This window comes from Falco naumanni, chromosome 11, assembly GCF_017639655.2.
Source record: "Falco naumanni isolate bFalNau1 chromosome 11, bFalNau1.pat, whole genome shotgun sequence".
Lineage (NCBI taxonomy): Eukaryota > Metazoa > Chordata > Aves > Falconiformes > Falconidae > Falco > Falco naumanni.
Genome location: NC_054064.1, coordinates 34182544 through 34205580, shown reverse-complemented (window position 1 = coordinate 34205580; position 23037 = coordinate 34182544). Strand labels below are relative to the sequence as shown.

The 23037-nt window shown below is 45.2% G+C and overlaps 1 protein-coding gene across 6 annotated transcripts in view; it reads right to left on the bottom strand.

Moving 5' to 3' along the window:
- Positions 1-1267: 1267 nt before the first annotated feature.
- The window catches only part of LRRC7 (leucine rich repeat containing 7), a 182456-nt gene continuing 160686 nt past the window's right edge, over positions 1268-23037 (bottom strand). For 4 of the 6 annotated variants that reach the window (XM_040610695.1, XM_040610688.1, XM_040610689.1 and 1 more), the window contains 5 exons: positions 21784-21903; positions 16694-16912; positions 15320-15412; positions 12708-12782; positions 1268-8411 (listed from right to left, as the gene is read on the bottom strand). In XM_040610695.1, the coding sequence (XP_040466629.1) occupies positions 8304-8411; positions 12708-12782; positions 15320-15412; positions 16694-16912; positions 21784-21903 (615 nt within the window). In that variant the 3' untranslated portion in view covers positions 1268-8303. Of the gene's footprint in view, positions 8412-12707; positions 12783-15319; positions 15413-16693; positions 16953-21783; positions 21904-23037 lie in introns of those variants that run through there. The other 2 variants (XM_040610690.1, XM_040610691.1) reach the window with 2 other exon arrangements.

Genomic DNA, 23037 nt, shown 5'->3' with positions numbered 1-23037 from the left:
ATTCAGTTTTCCTAGCCAGTGACATTTATTTGCTTTTCATTTTTTATTTCAATATGCTTCCACATCCTGAAAGTGATACTTTTTTTAGTAACTACTGCGTCATGGATATTAATAATATAAAAGGAAGGGCTGGTGGCTTTGTGACTGCCGAGCCATTGTGTCTCTGTCAGGCTGCTCCAGGCATTAGAAATGGGTTTGAAACAGGTACCGGATGGATTCCTGTTGGTGGCATTTGGTTTCTTAAAAACTACACTGAGTGCTGCCATAAGCACACAGAGAAGGACCAGCCGCCTGTCACTGGAGCTGTGCGGCTGCCTGTACCGCGTGGGTGCTGTGGGCAGCACAGCACATGTGGCCAGGCATGATGCCGGGCCGAGGTGGCTGCCTTGCTTCTGGTATTTGAGCAGCGTTGTCTGTTTTCTCCCACTTTTTTTGCTGCTGTCCCTCTGTACAGCTGCTGCTCCTGACTGTAACTGCTTACTGCTTTGCAACACAGGAAAAGCTTTCAAGTGACAGGTACCCTCATGGAGCTTTAGGGACAGAGGTCTGCCGCGCTCTGCCATGCAGCCTCTGTGCGAAGGCTGCCATCGCGTGGGTATCCTTCCTGCGGTATGTGCTTATAAGGAGGCAAAAAAAAAGTGTGTAATGGAAGCGTTTTCCTTTCTCCACTTGTCCTTTCAGTAATGCAGCAAAATTTAATGCGGTTCAACCTTTCCAGGTTTTGTATTTTATGTCAGTTCTGGAGACGTTCACTTAACTCATTCTCCAGGTCTTGAGATTTAGCGAGCACCATCCAAGAAGAGCAAGGCTGGCTGAGGCACCTTGCACGCCGCTGTACCCTGTCACCCCCAGAGAAGGACCGGAGCGTGGCTGGAGCCGCCGCCTGGCGCTAACCTGCTCTAGATGAGAGGGACTGGGGTGGCAGCGGAGAGGGAAGGGGAAGGCGGCTCCTGGTAAACTTACGTGATCGTGTCTGTGTGCCTTGTTTGGGCTTCAAACAGGTAAGAGCTGTTGTGTAGTTACTCAGGTGGTGGAACTGCTGCTGTCATCCCCCAGACCCTCTCGTGTTTTCCCATCTTTCATACGGATTGGCACCCAAGCAGCAGCTGCTGAGCGGCTTCACAAGCTTGCAGCCACTCTATTTCCGTATGTCATGGCTCACCAGTAGCTACAGCTGCACAAGGGAGGCAGCTTGATTTTGAGGTCTCTGACCTATCTGGTAATGGGAATCGGTCCTTCCCTCTGAGTAAAAGATGACAAAAATGAATTACAATAAGGTGACGGTTTTATTATTTATACCATAAAGAGACTTTTTAATGTTATTCAAAACACTTTTTTAAATACTGAAAAAGTTGGGTACACCAAAGCCGAAAAATGGCTCTGCTATACACTGCACAGCATTGTTTTAGTCCCTGTATTTGTTTTATGTACAGAAGCATCTGCAAAATGCATTCTAAACACAATATGCACCTTACGGGTAAGTGTCATACATGAAATAAAACTGGAAGGATACAACCTGCATGTGCAAATGAACTAACAATATAATTGATTGCACTGAATCAATAGATTTAAAATATAATTTTGAAGTACCTTTCTGCACATAAAATGAAGCAGCTTTCAAGTTCAGTAAGTCTTTATACTGCAAAAAACATTAAGTACATTCACAATCTATGTTAATAAAGTAGTAAATATTTCTTCATTCAGCTTTATTTACATTAATACTGTAATTAAACTGAAAAGTACAGTTAGTCATTTGTAATATAGCAATCTTTTAACACATACAAAAATGACCATTTTCTGTATATAATTTAAGCTCAAAATCACAATTATCTCAAAATATTAATTACAATACAGCCATCTCCATCATAATTAAACATGTCTTTTATAAAATGGTAAAATTTTTATTAAAGTAAGCTGTTGGTTCTGAACTGGATACAGTACTCACAAGTAGAAAACCGAACTGATGAGAGCGTTTGTTCTGCCCAGGGGTTGGGGGCAAAGCCAGACGTGCCAGCACAGAGACAGAGAAGGCCCCGACTGACAGAGATGAAGCCTCGTGTGCTGCAGGGCTGTGCCCGGGCTGTGGTGCTGCGGAAAACACCTTACAAGGGCTGGGGAAATTCTTACGCAATGCAATGACATCTTTCACTTCCAGAATATTCGCTGGAATTGTCCAGGAAGAGGACTGGCAAAAAGCAATTGTTTTTTTTGGTTTGGGTGTGGTGTTTGTTTTGGGTTTTTTGTTTAAGAGAAACTATTTAAATTCTATGATTGGCAAATAGTGTCTTTTTGAAATTTGCTTTTCCATGAAAGTTGCCGCCAGCCGCCCTGCACGCCCTCGGCGGGGCAGAGCGCGGGCGTCCTCGCCTGGCCTCTGCATGCCACTGCTGTGCCGCACACGTGGCTTGACGCCCGCCATCACCAAAGGTGTTCAAAACAAAACCAAACCACCAATTAATTCGTATCCTATCCAAACTACTGGCCTGAAAGTTGTATCGTTACATTGTATTCCGCTCACACTGGCAAGACTGACAAGTGAAATTTAATCCTTAAATCCAATTGCCTAAAAATGAAATCATACATCTTTGTGCATTTGCTTAAAATTAAATCTTTGAAGGCAGAAGGGAAGAGCGCTGAGGCGGGACAGGGACGTGGTGCACACTACCAGCCCGTGGGCAGGGAGCTCAAACTTCAGATAAAATGTTATTCTCATTTGGGAATCCTGAAACGTAAAATCCCACCAGTTACAGCTGCTGCTAAGGTAAGTGGCAACTCCGCAGCCCTCGACCGCGTCACCGACTGTGGCAATTGGATACTTGTGTCTAACCCCGTTTCTGTTTTACAGGGCCTGCCTGGCAGTGCGGGAGAGGGGTGGCACGGTGGTGGGACACAGCCCCGCTGCTTGTCAGCTTCCTTCCATGGAGGAGGCTGGGCAGCGCCGCACCCGGGCTCTAGCCCTTTTCCTCTAGGCGGTTACTTCCCCTGAGGCCCAGCGCTCCTGCTGCTGACCTTGCGTCGTGTCTTGAGACCAGAGCCTGCACGCGAGCCGGCTGATAGGTAGGGTTTGTCATTTAATACTCCCTTTGCATTCACTGTTGCATATATCTCTATCAGATACATACATATATATACACACATCCATAAGTACGCATTTTTGTGATTGCATAAGGTAACTAAATGCTATATTACAAGCCAGAGAGGTTTAACCAAGGAACGTCTTCACCTTCAAAGTGCTTACTAGCAACAGCACACCAACCTCCTCGATGTTTTATACTGCAATTCTGAGTTGGACTTTGGGCTCATGAAGATTCGTGGTGGTCTGTAACATGAGGGATTTCACTTTCCAGATGTTCCTGTATGAGCTGGAAATACAGCTGTTAGAGCAGCGTGGCCAAAGGCTTTTCACTCTGTTGGGAAGAAGGCTGCCCTACAACCGCCTCAGCGGTGGGGCAGGCTGGGTGTCCCCAGCGACCCCCTGAAGGGGCTGCCTGTGCCGCCCCAGGGATGCGCTGCTCCCAGCGCTGGGACCTTGCCCTCAGCTGTCGCTTACATGCTCAGCTTTGTCCTGCGCCCCTGGCTGGCACACCCTGGCCTCCCCCCGGGAGCTAGCGTAGGGCCACCAAGCATAGACATGGACATGTTAAAAATATCCTGGAAAACACCAGAGCAGATTTGACGACGTTCATGGTCACTGTTCTGCACAACTGACTGTTAAATGTCAAGAGTTTAGCAACACCCAGATAAACACTGCGAGCTGTGAATGGGAAAAGGTGTAAATTATGAAGACCGGTGAGCCCTGCAGGTGTCCTGGGGCGCTGCTCTTTCCTTATTTTGAAAAAAAAACAACTAAGCATTTTGGAAACAGCATTTTTTCTCCCCCTGCTCCTTTCTTTTATCCCCACAAGAGCTGCCTTGTAACAAGACTGCGGAAAAGCAAATGAGCTCCTGCCCATCTGGCCACGGGGTTTTGGCACAGCACGCTGGGTGGAGGAGGCCCCGCAGGGGGGTACGGCAGGTAGCGCAAGAATGGGAACAGTGGCACTGACCACTGAGACCCTTAAAACTTGTTGCAAAATGAGGATGAGGGAATTACTGATCAGGCTTCCTTTTCTAATCTAGCCCTTCCCTGAGGAGTGTTAGTTAAGTGTTTATTGCATGGGAAAAAAAAAAGCCTAAAAAAGCCAAACGGTGTGTTCCCAGCTAACAGACCTATTGCCATGGGAACGCGCGCTGGCGGGGGAGAGCTGCTGGCTGCAGGCTGGACTTCCCCAGGGTGGTTCTAAGCACAGCCCCTTTCAGTCGGTAGGAAAATTACCACCAGTAGCTTTACAAAGATCCTGCGTTTGAGTGCTTGCGTTGGTGCGGGAGAGCACTCCGTGGGCTGGGAGCGCTGCGCAGCCTAGAGAAGGGGAACCACCTGCGTTTTGAGACTCTGCTTGCCTGGATCAAAATGCATTCACGCGCATGAAAGTGAACCCACACGTGGAGCTCACCTCAGGGTGAGCTGCCACCTGACCTCAGCACTTGCCATATAATTGCATTTAGTAGAAAAAAATAATAAAATACCATAACTACATGCGAAGCATGTGCATAACGTCATACCCCACCCGTGCCCAGCTGCACGTGGTTGTGTCTGTGAGGTTACAGGAGACCTGGCAGGAAAGATAAATGTGCAAGTTTTTCTGAAGGCCTAATGTAGAAATCCTAAGTAGTCCCATTTAAGTAATTTTAATTGCTCATAATATTACTAGTGTTAGCTAAACATAATTTCAGCCAATTTGAATAAAAATAATGCAAAAAATAAAGTATTTGGTATTTTTGGGGCAGAGTGGGTTGGTGTTAAAGTATTGCTGCCATATGTTTCAGCTGGGAGTCCAGACTCTCCCCCAGCCCCTTTTAGAGTGTCACTGGGAGTTTTGGCAGAGTTAGGGACTTAAATGTGACAGTCCACTGCGCTAACTTGATTTTATTGTAATTTCCTTTTGATTATAATTCATTAACGAAAGCACTCTGCAATCTCAAGTCATAGTCCTGCACACAGCCCCACCGGTGATGCCACTGTGCTTCAGCTCTCACAACTCAGCCTGCAGAAAACCACCTGAGCTCAGAGCATGGTATTCACAAGCGCCAAAGCTCACTTGCTTTTTCCAGTTACCCCATTTTTACCTGTCAGTTGTTACCTGGCAGAGCCTCCTCATCCTTCTTGTATCTGCAACTCCCAGCCACAGTTCTGGTGCTACGTATGGAACGTGTACGTGTAATGCTGCTGCGTGTCTCAGGAGCCCGCCCTGGCATTGTGCTTGCGGGGGGCAGCTGGGTGCATCGTGTGCTGTATGGTGTCATCGGGCAGTGGTGCAGCATCAGTGGAAGCTGCCACAGTCACTTACTGCGTTTCCCTGCTGGAAGTGGCATCCAGGGAAGGGTCTCTGGGCTGGGGAGCTGTGCCGTGGTGCAGTGCCTACAGCGTGCGTAACAGCAGATGTGCCGCTTCATCCTGCACGGTCACCCTCAGAAGAGTGATTTTCCGCATGAAAAGACAAAAGGCAGCTCCACAGAAGAATTTAATGCATAAATGTCTACTGAGGGACCGAATTCCCATTCAACATAAAGAAAGTAAAAGCTATGTAGGTGTCCACAATTTTCTGAACTTGATATTGAAGAAATCCTTATTTCTGCGTTCAAAGGGCAGCGATGACTTCAGAATGGAAGGTTTGGCCTCTGAAAAGCCATGAATGTTAGAAAAGGTTGAGGAGGGCTCTGCGGTTTGACAGCACATGATGAAACTACATCCATGTGCTAGAAAACTGAAAGCAGAAAAGACTGGGCAAACAACAATCCAAAACCAAATCTCATGAATTCAGCAAGTTTTTTTAGCTTGTGGTATCAGGAAGATTTAAAAATTTGCTGAAAAGTATTAACTGTCTATTAAATCTATGTTCTGAATATCATAAAACCATTTACTCAAATTGTAAATTTTTGGATCAGCTGTGGCTCACTGTGGCATCTGGTGGTACAGAAGCTCTTCCAGCTGGAACACTCGCTTGGATAAGGTGAAATTCATGGGATGTGGGAACCTGCTCAGTCAGCTTGGAATTTATGTTTTGTTAAAGTTTATACTAATACACTTAATTGTTCCTGTTGACTGAGGAGAAAAAGGGAGATGCAGCCAGCCGCAGCACATGGAACTTACATGCCAATGTCTAAGTGTCACTTCCAAGTGACCATGAAAGAAATCCCCGAGCGGAGCAGAGAGCGGGGCTGCAGCTCCGCAGTGACGCAGCCCGCCGGTTCAGTGCCACAGCCTGGCCGGGCTCTGCTTCTCACCACTGGCCACAGAGTCCAGAAAGAAAGAAAGAAAAAACCCCACAAACCAACCAGAGAAATTATAAAGTTGGGGCTTCATAATAATATTAGGGGGTGGTTCCTACTATACCTATTTGACTAATTTGTAATTTAATTGTTAGGTATGGGTTATTTTCTCTCTCCTGTGTGCACAGGTGCTCTTCAGCCACCCGAACCCAGAGCGAGTGCTGGGCAGCTGGTACCCTCAGCAGGTTTCTCTTCCCTGACTTTGTTTTGCTGCAGCCCGGCGAAGGCCCTCGCACCCCAAGCTGCCTGTGTGGGAACGGGCAGTGCCAGCGCCTTTCGGTGGTGCCAGGGATGCTGGCAGCGCCTCCCACAGCTCAGCCCTCCCGCTTGCTGTGCACAGGCCGGCAGCAAACCCCCACAGAACGTGCCTGCACCTCTGGGAGCAGCACTAGGCCCGCAGAGCAGAGCAGACGTGGGACATAGTGGCTGTATTGGCTTTTGAAATTGAGTTGAATTTGAAATATAATTACCTCAGTCAGTGTGCACTTGCTGGGAAAAGGAGGAAGGTTTAGGAATTTCTACAGGCTCTTACACGCAGAAAAGGAAAATGTTTGTGGCTGTGCCCCCGTGCTACAGCTACACTCCTCTGACCTGGGTTTTTCGGGGTGTTTCTAATCCAGCTGGAAAAGGTGCAGGCGAGCCTGTCCCTCCTGGAGCAGGTGCCGGCTCTCCCTGTTGTCCCTTGCCATCAGTGGCAGCAGGTCAATGGAAACTGGGTCCCCTGGAAAAAATCTGGTGGGAAATTTTCTTACATTTTTCCCTCCTGCTGTCAGTTATGGACACCTGGTCTGCAGAGCTGAACCGCCGGCAGCTTTGCAGTCCTGTGCTGTCAGCGCTCCCCGTGGGGACAGCGCCCGGGCTCCCACCTAAGGGCTCCAAACCACACACTTCCACGGGGTGGCTCGGTGCCACTCGCTGCTCCCCTGCAGCGTGGCACATCCGGGCTGAATCTGCTCCCATTAACGAGACTGTGACTGAAGGAAAGGATCACATCGAGGTTAAAGCCTCGCTGATGGTGGGTGCAGCGAGGCTGGGCAGCAGTGAAAATACAGACCAGTGTAAGACTGGGGCAATGGGCGAGGTAAGGAAAGGGCCTGCAATTTTAAATTAAAAAGTTAGGTAATAAGATTAGCAGCAACAAAAGGGGTTCTACTGCCACCCGTCACAACCTTCTTCCGCTTGTGAAGCATACCTGTCTGAACTCCCTGCGCGTCGCTTAGTGTGTTCACACGGAACCAACTAGAAGTGTCAAATGAAAGGAAGTTAACCAATTTCCGTGTAGGTTATTTATATCTAGGTCCCAGAGTTGACAGTATAATTTATTAAGTATCTCACCCTGTATAGTGACATTTTTTTACTAATTAATATGGAGCCAGCTATACACACTGCATATGTACAGGTATTTTCATAAGGCATATAATATCTTTGCATTGAAAATAAATGAACATTATTAAATTTAATTTAATATATACTTTCTTTGAGGTGTTTATGAAAATATTTTTTCTCTATACTTTTGTATGTGACATGATAGAAATATTTCATGGGAAGTACAGGTTAATATATTTTATCTTTATAAAGGCATATACAACTTTGAGGCAGTGTTTCTGATGGACAGCAGAATTCCTAAAGAATTTGTATGTGCTTCTGTGTTTTGAAATCATATGAAATTGACTTTTAAGAAGTAACTTGGTTAAAAAAACGCACCAATGCACAGCCAGAGGCTGACGATTAAAACTAATACATAGCCACATGAACAATATTTTATATAGTTAATATATTTTTTCCAAGATGATTGGTACTAACATAGAGTATTATACATTTGGCACTACTGTTTGCCATTGGTCCAGCAATTGGCAAAAAAATTTGTTTCCTATGTATAAATCTGTTTGAACATTAGATCTGGCTAGACATATTTACTATTTATAAAAAAATATTTAGACAGTAAGCTCACGTTGAATAACTAGGTCTACTGTATTCTGGAAACTCTTCAGTAGTAGCACAGCTTTCTCGTGTTCCATATGTACAAAACTGTGTCCGTTCGCCTGTAACACAAGGACAAGAAAAGAGAAATCAAATGAGGTATCAATTAGTGTCTTCATTTTGGGGCAGCAAAGGGGCGTGTGAAAACTAAAACCAAGCCTAAAATAAACGGTCACTGCGTTAACGACCTCCTGCAGACAGGGGTTTGTGCCACTGAGAGAACACATTTCTGTTGGGCAGATGCTGCACCCGGTGGCCTCGGGCAGGGGCTGAACTAGCTGAAGCCGGGGCCCGTTTCCAGCTCACATTCTTCCCTGACTCTGGGACATCCCGCGTATTTGCTGAAGCGGCAGTAGCGCTGGGGTGTAAGGTTCTCAAGCACTGTGAAAAGCTCAAAGTTCATGCTGCCAGGACGCATCGCCGACAGCAAAGGTGGGCTGCGGCTCAGAGCAGGCGCAGACATTCTGCATGTGCAACGAGGGAATAATTACTGGATACACTGTTCTGCTTTCAGGCTAACCAAGTCCCTCCATTACTTGGCAGTTAGCATGCTAGTTAAAAGAGTCAAATTTTAAACATAATTGCCAAGGGTTGAGTGTGATCCATAAGCCAAAGCAGAAGATACAAAGTGAAAGACTCAAGCGAGCCTGCGAGGCCATCGGACCTGAGCGGGGTGCCGCTCTCTGCAGACACCTGCCACCCCGCTGGCCGTGGGAGCCTCCAGACGCCCCCCGGGTGCCCTGCCACAGGGGTGGCCCGCAGCGGGCACACGCTGCCCCTGCCCCCCCCACGCCCCAGCCGGCCTGGCCCCGGGGCCCATCGCTGCAGGCCGGCACGGCATGGCACAGCGCTGGCTCCGGCAGGCGGCCAGGCTGTCCGGGGTGGAGTGGGGCTCCAGCTCCCAGCCGTCCTGTAAACGTGCTGCACTCCCGCAGCACACGTGCACAGCTGCCTTAACTAGCGTGTACACCAGGTTAGTGATGCCTTCGTGCTTCGGTTAATAAACTACCCCTGGCTGTATTAAAGGCTGCCGGGCCCGGAATGATGGTTAGAGAAGGGCAGCACACACATGGCTGCGGCGTCACCTGGGCAGGAAGCCCCTGAGCGTGGTGGCGCTTCCTCGGCATGTGAAGGTTCCTGCGCAACGGTATGGGTTGCTGCGAGCTCTGGCGCCAAGCGCTGCACGGGTACGGCAGCGGGCAGGCAGAGAAAAAGCAGCAGCCACGCAACAGTGACAAGTAGCTCACACAATTAACTACAGCACACAATTAACTACATTTGCCCTGAGAAACAGGAATACAGATTTTGGGCAGGAAGTTTCAAAGACATTGATTTATGAGCCACAGTTGGGCACCCTTCTGGCACTCAGTTTGAGGCCAGCTTGGACTCTCACGTAATTCAGAGGGAAACTGAAAAGGTTTCAGTTTATTGGCCACACAGCACTGGGATCTGTACTGCTCATTCGGAGAGGAAGAACAGTAACCACCTGCAAAGAAACCCGAGAGCAGGCCAGCTCTGCCTGCCCCCAGCCGCGCGGCGAGGGGCGCGGGAGAACATGACACGTTCAGCTCTTGCTAGTGGAGAAACTTCTCTACAGGGAAGGTTTCTCGGAGGAAGAGGGCTGCAAGGGATACACATCCAAACATTCCTAAGCAGGTCACACCCAGAGGGATTTGTTATTCAACATATAAATTAATGATAATCAAAATCTACTTCTTTCATTCCTGCTGTGGTCTCACACCCCTCACAAAATATGCGATGAAATCTGCACTTATATTTACACATTGAGTTACTATTTGGTTCTAATTATTAGAATGGTTTTTAGCTGAATCATGGAGCCACCAAAACACGATTTCATAGAACTGAAGGGCAGCCTTTAACATACGGTGGAAAAATTGTGTGACATGGCTGACAGAGCTGCTCTCTCCTTGCTGACAGCTGCAGCAGCCATGCGACTGTCCCTCCTTAAAAGTCACCTATTAAACTGCTGCTATTTTTGTAACAGAAAAATAATTCCTACTTATCAAATAATTTAAGGGCAGAGGACTAAGACTGAGAAAACACAGGAAGGTGGTTCCTCCCTCGGAGTCCCAGCAGAAACTGGTGTCACCACCAGTGGAAGACAAGCGGCAGAGATAGCACCAGAGCCAAAGAGCAGAGATGATGGGTGAAGAGGAACTTCCTCTGATGCAGTAACTGGTGTGACAGAGCCCTGGTCTCTGGCAGGGGGTTGTCCCATGGGATAAATGCAAACAGAGGTGATGGTAACAGTGGAAAATGGGGGCGGAGGTGAAGTGATGCTGGTGAGTATCAGCAGTTTCAAGTTCTGTTGCCTAGGGGACTGGATACTTTCAGCTGAAGGCGTTGCTTATATCTGAGACGTAAAACATCCTTCATCACAGTTAGGTTTTTTCCTCTGTTAATTCCTTCATGAGATTAATGACCGCCCTTTTACTTGCCACAATATAAACAAACACCTGGTGCTAGCTACTAAGCATGGGCAGAAGTAATTGCAAATGAAAGCAAAGTGTTCTTGCCAGAGAACTGGACGTGATGTGCGGACGGTGACAAACGAGAAACCCTGCTGAGTCTAATCCATGATCCTACAAGAATGCCAATATGCAACGTCAAACAAACTTCATCAACCTGATTAATATATAAGGAGAGTAAAAACTGCTGTCCCCCAAGAAATGCAGCAGTACCTTAAATGTGACTCTGTAAATATACGTAAGTGCTCTTAGTGCAGGAACACCTGCTGAAACACGAGAAATCCCAGCTCCTGAGGGCCTGTTGCCCATCAGAGGAAATCACCTGGCATAACTATAGCTAGAAAATAAAGGCAGGTCAAAAGCGTACGGCTTTGACAGAGACACGCGAGGGGCACACACGCAGGGGCCTGACCCTGTGCAGAACACCACGGCCCCCGCACCACTCCGTCAGGACCACTCGCTGCCGTATGCCCACTGCGTCCCCATGCAGGCAGCCCCCTCACCTTATTTTGCTGTTACTTTTTAACATATTTTACTCATTTTTGTTTCTCAGATCAGCTTCCAATATAGCACCTTGAGTATTCTAACTACCTCTGTATTCTGCATTTCACTGGTATTGGAACATAGTAGCCATTAAACATGCGTTGCCTGCTGTAGACTTCAGAGCTGGTGAAGTGCAGTGCCTGGTGGGGGGGGCAGGGGGAGCGAAGGACAGAGGGAGGCAGGAGGGGACAGGCTACCGAAGACATTTGAAACACCTTTGGTTTGCTGACTTCCTTCACACAAATGATTGAAACACAGTTAACTTCTTACCCTACCAGTGGGAATGGCTGTAAGGACTGTTACAAGCCTTTCCGACAACTACAGTGTGACTCTCTTCCTTTTGTCAGAAGCAGCTGCCAACAGCAATGCATTTTCCAGGCTTAACAAAATAAAAATCCAAAATCAACCTCGCAGGACATGGTAGAAAACGCTTTTCTACATGGATGCTGTTATTTTCTGTGAATGAGGAATTTGTGAAAGGTATGTTCCGCAATAGCCTGCCTTTCTATTTGAAAGTTCACTGGAATGCAGAAAATACTTGTTACAGAAACAAAAAAGAAAACAGAAAGCTGAGATTTCTCTGTAAATTAGGCAGATGCTTCCATGATCCAGCATGGATCCAATAGTGGCTGTTTTTCATGAGAGTGCATTCAAAAATGCTGAGGCAGTGAAAGAGAGGCAAAAATACTGCAATTCTGTCAAAAAATGTGACGACATAGCTCCTTACCCCAGTGCCAATCAGCTGCAAAGGTAAAAACTAAACACGCCTTGCTTTGTCATATACTACACTTGTGAAACTGCTTGTAAAGCTCCTTCCTCCCTGCACCACTGGTGTGGAGAAGCCGGATATGATGTAAGGATTATTTTGATTTTAGAGTTTAAACGTGTCACCTGGGTCCTTTCTGTGACAGGTTATAAGCATTAACCCTTTCCTGCAGTGCCACCCCCGGCCCCAGAAGGCTGGTGCTGGCAGCCGCAAGCCTTACTCAGCACCCCTGGGGAGGGAGCAGGCAAAATGCAGGCTGGCCTGGCTCCTGGCTGTGCTGCGGACCCTCTGCGCTCAGGGTGCTCCCCGGGTGTATTTCAGCTCCCCGCCAGTCAGGCAGCACACCCCAGTGCCTCTTTTTCACATCCTCAGTTTGCTTTCAAACAGCTTTATTCCTCCCAAGACCAGCTTTCAAAAGTACCGCGGTAACACTGGCATAACTCAATACTGAACTCCTGTAACAACACCACGAGCAGTTAACTTGTACTGGAAACAGCATCACTGTACTTCTAAGACGCAAAGACTGAGCTGAGTTACAAAGCAGTTAAATCCATCCGTACCTGGAGGATCTTATCGCCAGGCTGGAGCAGGCTGGATGCTGGTCCGTCAGGCTGAACCCTAGTAACAAAGATACCCTATAAGTCAGAAGTAACAGAGGTTAGGATGCTATCACCAAGAACTAGTTCCCAAAATACAGGTGTCTCCCTAACTGGTGTCTGGGGGCTTTATATACTCTGGCAATGGTCTAAACACTAAACTCGTTTTTTGATCTGATTGCAGTCAAACACTAGTATGGGTTTGTAGCAGCTCTCCATGACCTTCAGCTGCTCATCACCCGACAGACACATAATTGTGGGCCATTTGAAACTAAGATTCCATGTCACAAAATAATGTCCAATATGAACATGGCAAGAGTAACAGGGTTATCAGGAGGATAATTAAAATGGAGCAAGCATTGATTTATTAGAATAACGCATACCATAATCTATCAGTGACCTTTGTTTACTTCCTCTAAGAAAAAAAAAAAGTTCAAAAATAATTTCTAAAAAGTGGTCTCGCTATTCAGCCCTTGAGATATTCAGAACAATGGTCTGTAGGACTGGCACTTAAACCAGTGTCTGATGAGTGAATGACTTTGAAAAGGGAAAAGTTATTAAGTAATATTTTTAGATTTTTTTCAGAATTTCAGCAAAATACGTTAATAAACCCCCAAATCAAAGATGGAGTTCCTAGGTGATGAGCACATTTGAAATATTTCCCATACAGCTCATGCTGCCCTTACTTCTGTCCCTCCCCCTGCTGTGCCTGCCCCGTGCCGGGGTGAGCACTACGCAGGCTAGAGCCGAGCTCAGGCTGACCCTTAGCCACTTACACTGCTCTCACAGGCACCAGAGAAATTCCCTGCTTGGTATCACCATGCAAATCACGTAGGTCCTTGAGGGATCTGATAGCCTTCTGCAGCAAGGTACTGTCCAGGATTTCTATTAACCTTATAAAAACCTGAGCTCCTCGGGAGCAGAGCGATGGGCTGCTTAAATTTCATCCACGTGCCATTAACTTGACCCAAGTCTGCCGTTCGGAACGACTGATCGCTTCTGTGCGTTTTATGCTTTTCCTGTCCTTTCCTTGCCAAACCAGCAGCGTGCCAGGGCAGAGGGGTATCGTCAGGCACCAGTGCTCACTGCCATCCCCGCTGACCCCACCTCACAGACAGAGCAGTACCCTACGTGCGACTTAAACCCATCGCAAACGACTGGCATGTCTGACGAGAGAGCACCTCCCTCTTAGCGCCTCTGTGATATTTAAAACGTGATAAATCTGACTGAACGGTGCAGGCAGCAACATTTCAGAGTAACAACACAGAAACATACAGCTGTAAATAGTGGTCTGCACATTACCGGTGCAGACACATTCACAGTGGGATACAGACTCTTCTTTAGTAATTTCAAGCAAGGGATAGATGGCATAATACAGCTTAATTCTAGCATCACACACTGAACTGTGGAATAAACCCATAACGTTATAAAGTGTAATTCTAGTGTGCAGTCTCACAGAAGGACATTGAAGTATGTATGTTTTAAGGGAGAGTCATTAAAAAGCCTAATGGTTATATCATTAAATGGAACTACTCTTGATGTCCAAAACAGGGATTGTCAATGAGAAAACTGAAAGGAATTAAGACTGTGTTAGATTTCTATTTCCAAGGGTATTTTACATTTCCAGTTAGCTTTCTGTTGTAATTCCGAGTGATGGGGAAATGATTTTATTTAATTTGCCTGCAGATCTCAAATTTTTGAGAAGAGATGGAAAAGACAGTTTTAATTTCATCATTTGCCAAACATAGTATTTATGGAAGTTATGACTGTCTCTTACTGAACCCAGTATTATCAAAGAATATAAACTACAAGAATATGTTCTACAAAGAGATACCCATAGTACTTGTTTTTCAACAAACTCCAGTCAGTTTTACTGCACAGAACAGGTAAATTCACAGGTCTAAGAGCCCACTTCCTAATCCCAAAGCCCCGTGTAGCTGATAGTCACCAGGTGTTGTGTTTTTACTAGGCTTCCTTTTACTGTACAGAGATTTATCAGCCTCTGAAACATGCAATTCCCAGAACGACTACTGAGTCTCCCTGGCCCTCATGTACCATAACGGTGACATGTTTAATTCCCAGTACAGAACACAAGGCTGCTTCCATGGTGTGTGTGAGGCACCAATGATCTCCAGGCCAGGGTCCAGCCAGGCCGGTTTTATTCGGCATTTCAGCTACCTAGCGATGCTATTACTGGTTTAGTATCCCCTCTAATGACTTTACTCAAAGTCAAATCAGGGGCTATATTGACTCCTAAAAGAAAAAAGTGAGAGAGACAATTCACCAGAAAACAATCTGAAAAACTGTCTTACACATGGAATATAAGGCAGACACCTATGTGCTTTCTGCTTTGATTCTCTAATCTTCATTAACCAGGGGAAAAAAAAAACCACCAAAACCGAAAAGGCAGCGAACAGCACTCCCTGAACAAAAAAAACCCCAACTAGTGAGGCACAAGAAAAAACTTATTTCAATTATCACAAAAGAAGTGCATAAAAATTTTACTCATGTTCTCTATGTCTCCACTACATAGCACTCTAAAATAAGGACTAATTAGAGAAAAACTTATAACTTACCTTATCAGAAGGTTTGAATGGATTTCCTTGTCCACTTATTCCACCACTGATACTAAAACCAAGGCCAGGATTCTTCTCTATCCTCACACAAAACTAGGTTAAAAAGATACAGCAAGATAAGTCAATGCCAGCACTGAAGCTTGTCTAAACAATGGCATCTTCTTTGCACAGATCCCGTCTCACCATTAACAAGACGAGCTGACTCTCTCAGAAGCTGCATTACACAGCACCAAGTCAGCCGAATATCATTATAAACTGAAAGTATTGTCACGATTTTAGCCTGCTGCAACGATGCCGTAATATTCACAGTGCTACATGGATTTTTGCATATATTTTAAGATTTTATTTTCAAGGAGAAAAAAACCAACCCTTTAGACTTTAGCAGTTCATACCAGCCAAACATTCCAATTAAACACTGGGATAAATCTGTCTGTGAGGCTTCAGCATGTGCACTTTTATTTTTCTAGGTGTCACACATGCAGCATCCCTGGGTGCTATGCCTGGGACAAACCCAAGGAGTAAGTACTGTGAAGCTCTGAGATCTTCAGACCATTTTCAGGACCAGAGCCACAGCCCTGGTAGCCTGCACTGAACACCAACCACTTTTACAAGTGCCATACTCCGGGAAATAGTGCTGAATCTTATCTTTTAGTCAGGATGACTCTAAATGACATTGGGTAATTGGATTTAAAATAAAAATTGCTTCAGTGTAGCTAAATGACTACTCATTGAGCCAGTCTGAGCATGTACTCGAGCCACACAAGCAATTGCTTCTGAAGCTCAGTGCAATACTCTGGGAGTTAATATAGGCAGCTACTCGTGTGAATTATCAACACTTGACACAAGAGAAAGGTTTACTAATGATTCTGAGCATTATTCTACAAGTCAGGTGTCTCAGTTGCCATCATTAAGGGACAGGACCACTTAATGAAGAAACTCATTGGCACCCACTTGGCTAGACGGGGGTACTGGAGCCACAGCTGGCCTTCCGCAGGGCTGAACTGGAGCAGCCGATACGAAGCGGAGAAGACCTGCGCCGTGCCAGACACGCTGCACGCTGAGCACTCAGCTAGGTTCCTGGGGAACTGGCAAAGCCAGCCAAGGCATTTGGTATGACCCAGTGACATTAGGTCTGTTTGGGAGCTTCAATGCCAGATTGTGTCGCTTGGTCAATCCAAGAACAAAAAGGCTGTTGGTGCTGGTGCTGGGGAAGAGGCCGGAGCTGCCCACCCACCGCCAGCTCGGCCGTACCTGCTGATGCTGCCCGGCCCTGCTGCACTGTCACTGCCCCAGCTCCCTCCTCCTGCTGTACACAGGGCAGAAAAAACCAGGGAGTTTTTGTCCAAGTGTTATTTTATAGACACACTTTCTCACCTGCTCCTGATACGCATCCGTACTTCTCTGACCCTTGGTTTGGATTAAACATCGCCCCGTCTGAGGTGCTCGAGAGCTCTGCGAAGAGGGAATCTGAATAGGCAGTGGCGGCTGGAACTGCTGGATGGTGACTTTGTTCATGTTTCCTTCATACTGCTGCTCACGGCTCCGATGCTGTAGGCTTTGCGATCCCATTAAAGTCTGGATATGGCTACCTGCCTGTGGGTAACGTAACCCGTTAGGCCAGAAATTCAGGAAGCTGAAAAGAAGCAATTATTACAACTTACAGAGTCAAGTAAAAGCAAACCTCTTAAATCATATCAGAGGTTTGCCTTTTGACCACAGTTGGAAGAAACTGTGATTAAAAGCAGCAAGGATAAGGCCATTGCGTTCGGTGACCCTAGGAGGTTGAAGGGAAGTTAGCTGTATACAGTATGTTTTATAAACAGAAAATATTTCTTTCCTTCACGTCATGATGTATGCTCCTGCTCAGAATGTTTTGTGACCTGAAAACGTTTAATAAATTGAAGCAGGGTGGATTATTCATCATAGCACACTCTGAAGATAATGGAATGGGTGTGTTTTTTTTCTGAGGGTAGTTTGGAACAAGATTTATAACCCAAATACGGGTATTGGCCAGTATTGTGCACTATGTACGGAAAGCACAATTAGTTGAATCCTGTGCCTTGTCCTCAGAACAAATGTGGCTCTTGCAAAATGTAACTAATCAAAGTATCAAATTTCTATGGTAACATCTGCTGATTTGAAGATCTAATATTTTGTAAATGTAAGTGAAATACTGCATGTACATTGACATGGCCTTTTGATATTTTCAGAAAAAAATGGATGACTGCTATCACTCTTCGTTGCCTCTGTCCCCACCACCTTTCACGCTTGCAGCTGTGACCTAACAGGTGAGGTCTGCTTTCTGTATTCTGTTCTTGACATGGTGAAGTTACATACTTGCTTACTCTTTGATACACAGTCTCTATTTAGGTACACAGATTACATAAATATTTGAGGCAAATCTGTGCAAAAGATTGCAAAAATGTTGTTTCTTATACTCACGTGCAACTTAGCTGTAAGGGAACAAGCAAGACCCATGTGTATGATCAAATATTATTACCTCCATGAAATACCACACCGTTGCTACTGAGAGTTTTCAGATTATATGCACCCACCAACCAGCGCTACTATTTGAACAGCTTGAATGTGACAGAGCATTCTGATTGCATGTCCCGGTACCTGCGAGCCTCTACGCACAAAACAGACCTGCTTAAACAACGTTTCACATTGAGGTTACACCAGCCAACACCACAATCACATCACCTTGTGAAGGTCTAATCCTCAGCGCAACTGAACCTTTATGATCCTGGGTGGAAGAGTCACCAATTGTGAGTCTGTATTTTAGACAAAACTAAATTTAATCCAGCAAAAGATCAAAACATTCCTTACCCGTTGGCCAATCATCTGGCCTCGGAAGTTATAGCAGCCAGGGCACTGGAATTAATTGCTTGTTGTCATAGCAAAAATACATATTAACAGATTTGCATCATCTGCAGAACACATCATTAATACAGATGCAGCTGGAGCTGCTCGTGTCACTGAACACAGAATCCCAGCGAGACGTGCAGTGATTACAAGCAAAACTGATCTGCTCTGTCTTATTTTTTTGCTGACAACATTTAAAGCAAGGGACTAGGCAGAATTATACGTCTGATGGTTCTTCGTTTTAGTACAAGAGAGAGAGTCTCAAGTGCGTAATGACAGAGACATCTCTTACTCCCTGTGCTGAAATCTTCAATCCCCAAACTCTCCTTGACATGGAATTGCTCAAGAGACGATGACAAACTTACTCCAAGAACAGCCTGGTGAAGTCAGTCTGTACTGTGAACTTCCCTCTCTTACAGGTCAGAGACCTTCAATCAACCAAGATCGGAAGGGAAAGAAAATGCTCAAGACAAACTTTGCAGCTATTCGTTAACTGCCCAGCAGCAACAAGCCGTAGCCACAGCGGGTGGCTGAACCCACGTCACCCTGCACTGCGGAGACGCCAGGTGAGCAGGTGACCACGTGCAGCATGGTTCTGCACTTCACATGGTGTCACACTTGTCACAAGATGATCCCAAAAAAGCAGAAACTCATAAATTCTGCTGTTTGCCCAACAGTCTACAGCAGGTGTCCCGTCTGCCTCAGAGGAAGATGTCTATTTCAAATACAAACATTTCTTCACTGAAAAACCTCAAATCTTTTTATCAGGCAAAAAGGCCTCTGTATTGAGCCTCCCATCAGTGGCTAACAGAAATACTCCCAAGCCAGAAAGGGAGAGAAATGGTGACTCAGACACTTCTGTACATGGTAGTTTTGAGGCAGCTGCCTTGCTCCAGTTCCACGGTATAGGCGCCTTCCACATCCACCGAGACCACTACAGCCCACGCAGGCATCTCCACGAGTCTGCATGGTGTCAGGTGCCACGTGGGCTGCTGCAGTCCCGCAGCCAACAGAGACCGGCACCCCCCAAACCTGCATGGCTCGCCCTCAGTGTCACCACCCTGTAGCTGCGGTGGCCAGCCTGAAGCCTGTTCATTTTCCATCTTCGCTCTCACTCTTCAACCTCCCTCTTTCACAAGCAGCAATTTTCAGGTTCCCTTCTGGTGACCCCAGCCACACTTCCACCCTTTCCCTTTGTATGCAGAGGCAGCTAATGCAGAATACAATTGATTTAATCAAGAATGTAGCTGACTTCTGTCTTGTTGACATGACAGAAAAAGTCATCTTCCAAGAAGCATAAATACTGTGGTCTTTTAATAAATCAGTGGCTTATTCAATTTGAAGATTAAAATATCCAGCTTTCCAGAGGAGAAATAGCCCATGAATTATGGGATGATCACATAAATGATCATACTTAAAATAAAAATGGCATTTAATCTGTATTCTGAACAGCAAAAAGGACAGAACCAAGAATTTACACCCCACATAATTATGTGGAGATTACTATGTAGTATTCCCACCCTACCTAACATACATAAATAGCCATCACTATATGTACAGCAGCCCCCTGTGTGTGGATAATTTAGGAACATGTATTACTGCGTCTGTATACATAGTACATCAGCCTGAGTACACACTCCATCCGTCTGTAGCACAAGCTCTTCCCCTTGGAAGAACAAGTCCCAGCTCTTCCTCCAGGGATTTCCCAAGTGCAGCACTACCATGTAGTGACTCTGCTCTGCAGGAGCCCATTTACACTAGTGCTGTTAGGTTAGTAGAAAAACAAAACATATACTACAATTTATATTTACATCACTCAATTGTCTGTTATGTTGAACTTCAATTCTATAGATTTTCTGAGTCTTGACTTCAAATAATTGCTATATTTTAATCCCCAGATGCTAGGAAACCAAGACACTCGAGGTCACTTTCAATGGAGAAGAGATTAGCGTTGTCGTAACTGCACATTGCAGACTACCTCCTGAGAATGGTGGGTAAACATTTTTCAGAATTCATTTTCTCACTCCTACTAATAAACTTTGAAGAGATCATATCACTACTTCTTGTGTATGCACAATGTGGCTCTTGCTGGAGATGGATAAGCTGCCTTTCCTGGAAATGGGAATTATTTATTCTGCAGAAAAAATCTCTATTGTGCAGACTGCTTCCCCTATTTCATTTGTATTCTTCATTTAACATCCACCACAAAAGTTAATTATTTTCAGCTCAGTGTCCAATATTTACAGTATAATTAAAGTAGCTGACAACGGATGTAACAATGGATTGCTCCACTGAGTTAAGCAGATTTCAGTATGGTTATGCAATGTTTGTACTTACCACATCTGAGCAGCCAGATACTGAAATATTCAGAACAAAACAGAATCTGTGGTTTCTTATTATAGTAACACTGATGATGCACAAATGCAAGACACAGACCATGTTAGATTGTGTGAATGGATAAACACAGGTTTTATACCAATACGCCAACAAAGATAAGCAATGACTCCTTTTAAATTTCTTACCCTAGTTTCTTGCATACTAGAGGATAAAGAAACCCTCCGAGTTACTTGGCCATCAGAGCCAACTCCATGAACCACGCCAGGGCACCTCCTCCTCACCCTCCTGTGCCTGGGAAGGAGCCTCTGGGCTGCTCTAGGTGCAATGGCTTTCGTCCCTCATCTCCAAGCAATTGTCTTGTACATATCTCTCATCACTACTTCTGTATGAGTGCTACTGCTTCTGAAACTGTCCTGGATAAAAAGGTGTGAAGCCAGTAGGGACATACTTGCCCCATCAGTGCTGTTGGTTCATCATGCTACAGAAGTCATGAGTGTGCACATTATGACTATCACACCGGTCTTCACTCACAAGGCTTTACTTCAGGAAGGAGCAGGACTGATCTCCACATGGGTAACAATCAATGTAATCATCACTGCTTACATGTGCTGCTCCACCTTCTAAAGTTGACTGCAAACAGTTTAGTTTGTCAAGATCCCCCATTCTCCGGCTTTATGATCAGAGCTTCTAAAAATGAGTTTCTCAGTCGGTGAGCAGAGCCAAGTTGGGGCTGGGAGAGAGCAGCCAGTGTTTTCACAGAACCAGGCCAGATTCAAGCACTGTAATTTAGTATCTACCACCACAAGGTACTTGAAATTAGATCCCTTTCTAATGAGTTTATCAGCAAATGATGTGTGCTTAGCATGTCTGTGACTGACCAGACACCGGGCTGGCCTCCATCTCAACACATTTATTTTTTGTCACGATCTGAAAAATGTAATTGAAACATTTGAATCAAGACTTTTCAGGACAAGAGGGAACTGATGGCTCTGTGATACATCCAGGAATAAACCTGCCAAGCCCACTGTGCTCATTTCACACACTATAGACGTAACTACTGGCATCTGCATAAATAAATACAAAAATGGGTAGCAGGCATGAAAACACCATCCTTAATACATAATTATTATTGCTTTAAACTCTGAAACAAAAGCATGTGTTTCCCAAACCTGTCCTCATTAACCTCTTCTTCTCCTTCCAGTGATTTGCTGGGGAGAGACAACAACCATGGCTATGTCAGCAGCTTTGCTCTTGCTGCTTACCTTCTTTGTGACGGTGTCCGGGGGCACGTCCCGCCGCCCCAGCGGGTAGGGGTTCCACTGGCTGCTCACAGACACCTCCTCCTGCCCGTTGTCCAGAATGCTGCTCTGCTGCGATGGGGTCTGTTGCAGAAACGGTAGGGCAGCCTTTAGTCACTGGACACACCACGACAGAAAATTCTCTCTTCATATTTACTTCAGTAAATCAAACCAGTTAAACTGCAACACACTATTGCTAAAATGGTAATCCTCTTGCATTTTTACATTATGTTGTTAACGTGCAATCATATTGTTGTGGGAGTCTCTGCAAGCAGGACATCTTGAAAGATATATAAAAGAAATATTGAGAATAATGAATGATGGCAGAAAAGAAAATTAATTTAACGTAACTCATTATTTTCAGAGGAACAAATTTTGGCAAAGTTCCATGCTTAAACGTGCAGTCTGCTGTTACTCATTCAGGTTAGAACTTTCTTACTGGTCATTCAAGCATCAACAACTTCTTTATTTAGTGTTTGCCACCAAGATAAATTATATCCTTGTATCTTCCTCAGCAAATATTCCTTAATGGCAATATTGAATTTGTGACTACTCTTACCTCGCACTACGGTCTGTGCATCGCTGTGCGCGGTGTACTTCTCACAGAGCTCTCTAGGCTATGGCTGGTTTTGCCCAAGTTAAGTGTATCATATGTACAATATTAATCAGTAATTAAATGCTTTCCTGAATATGAATGGACATAATACACATTTAAAGTTTCATAAATGAGCTTGATACTTCTGTTATTATTTTCCACTTTTCTCTCCTTTTATACATGTTTCTTCACTTTTCCCCCTGGTTACTTTACTCCTGTTTTCAGTACTTTAGAGGACATGTACCCTTTTCTGTCCCATCCTGATTTTCTGTTATCTGTCTCTGTATTTCTTTACCATAACTGGAAATTTTGGTAACAAGGGCATGCCTTGTGTCAGACTTTCCAAAATGCCAACATTGCGGGACCACTGACAGCACTCAGCATTATGCAGTGCTTAGTCAGTTAATGCTTGCTCAGTTCTGCCTAATGGCAATCTGCAAAGAAAAAACCCAAGTCTATTCTTCCCCTCTGCCATTCAAGTAATTTCTTCTTCATTTTAGATTAAAAAAAATAATCATGAAACACTTCTTTAGATGACTGAAGAACAAATGAAATCACTGAAATATTAAAGCTGGTAACTGGTCAATCACGAACGATTTTTTTTTTTTTATGCAAGCTTAAAA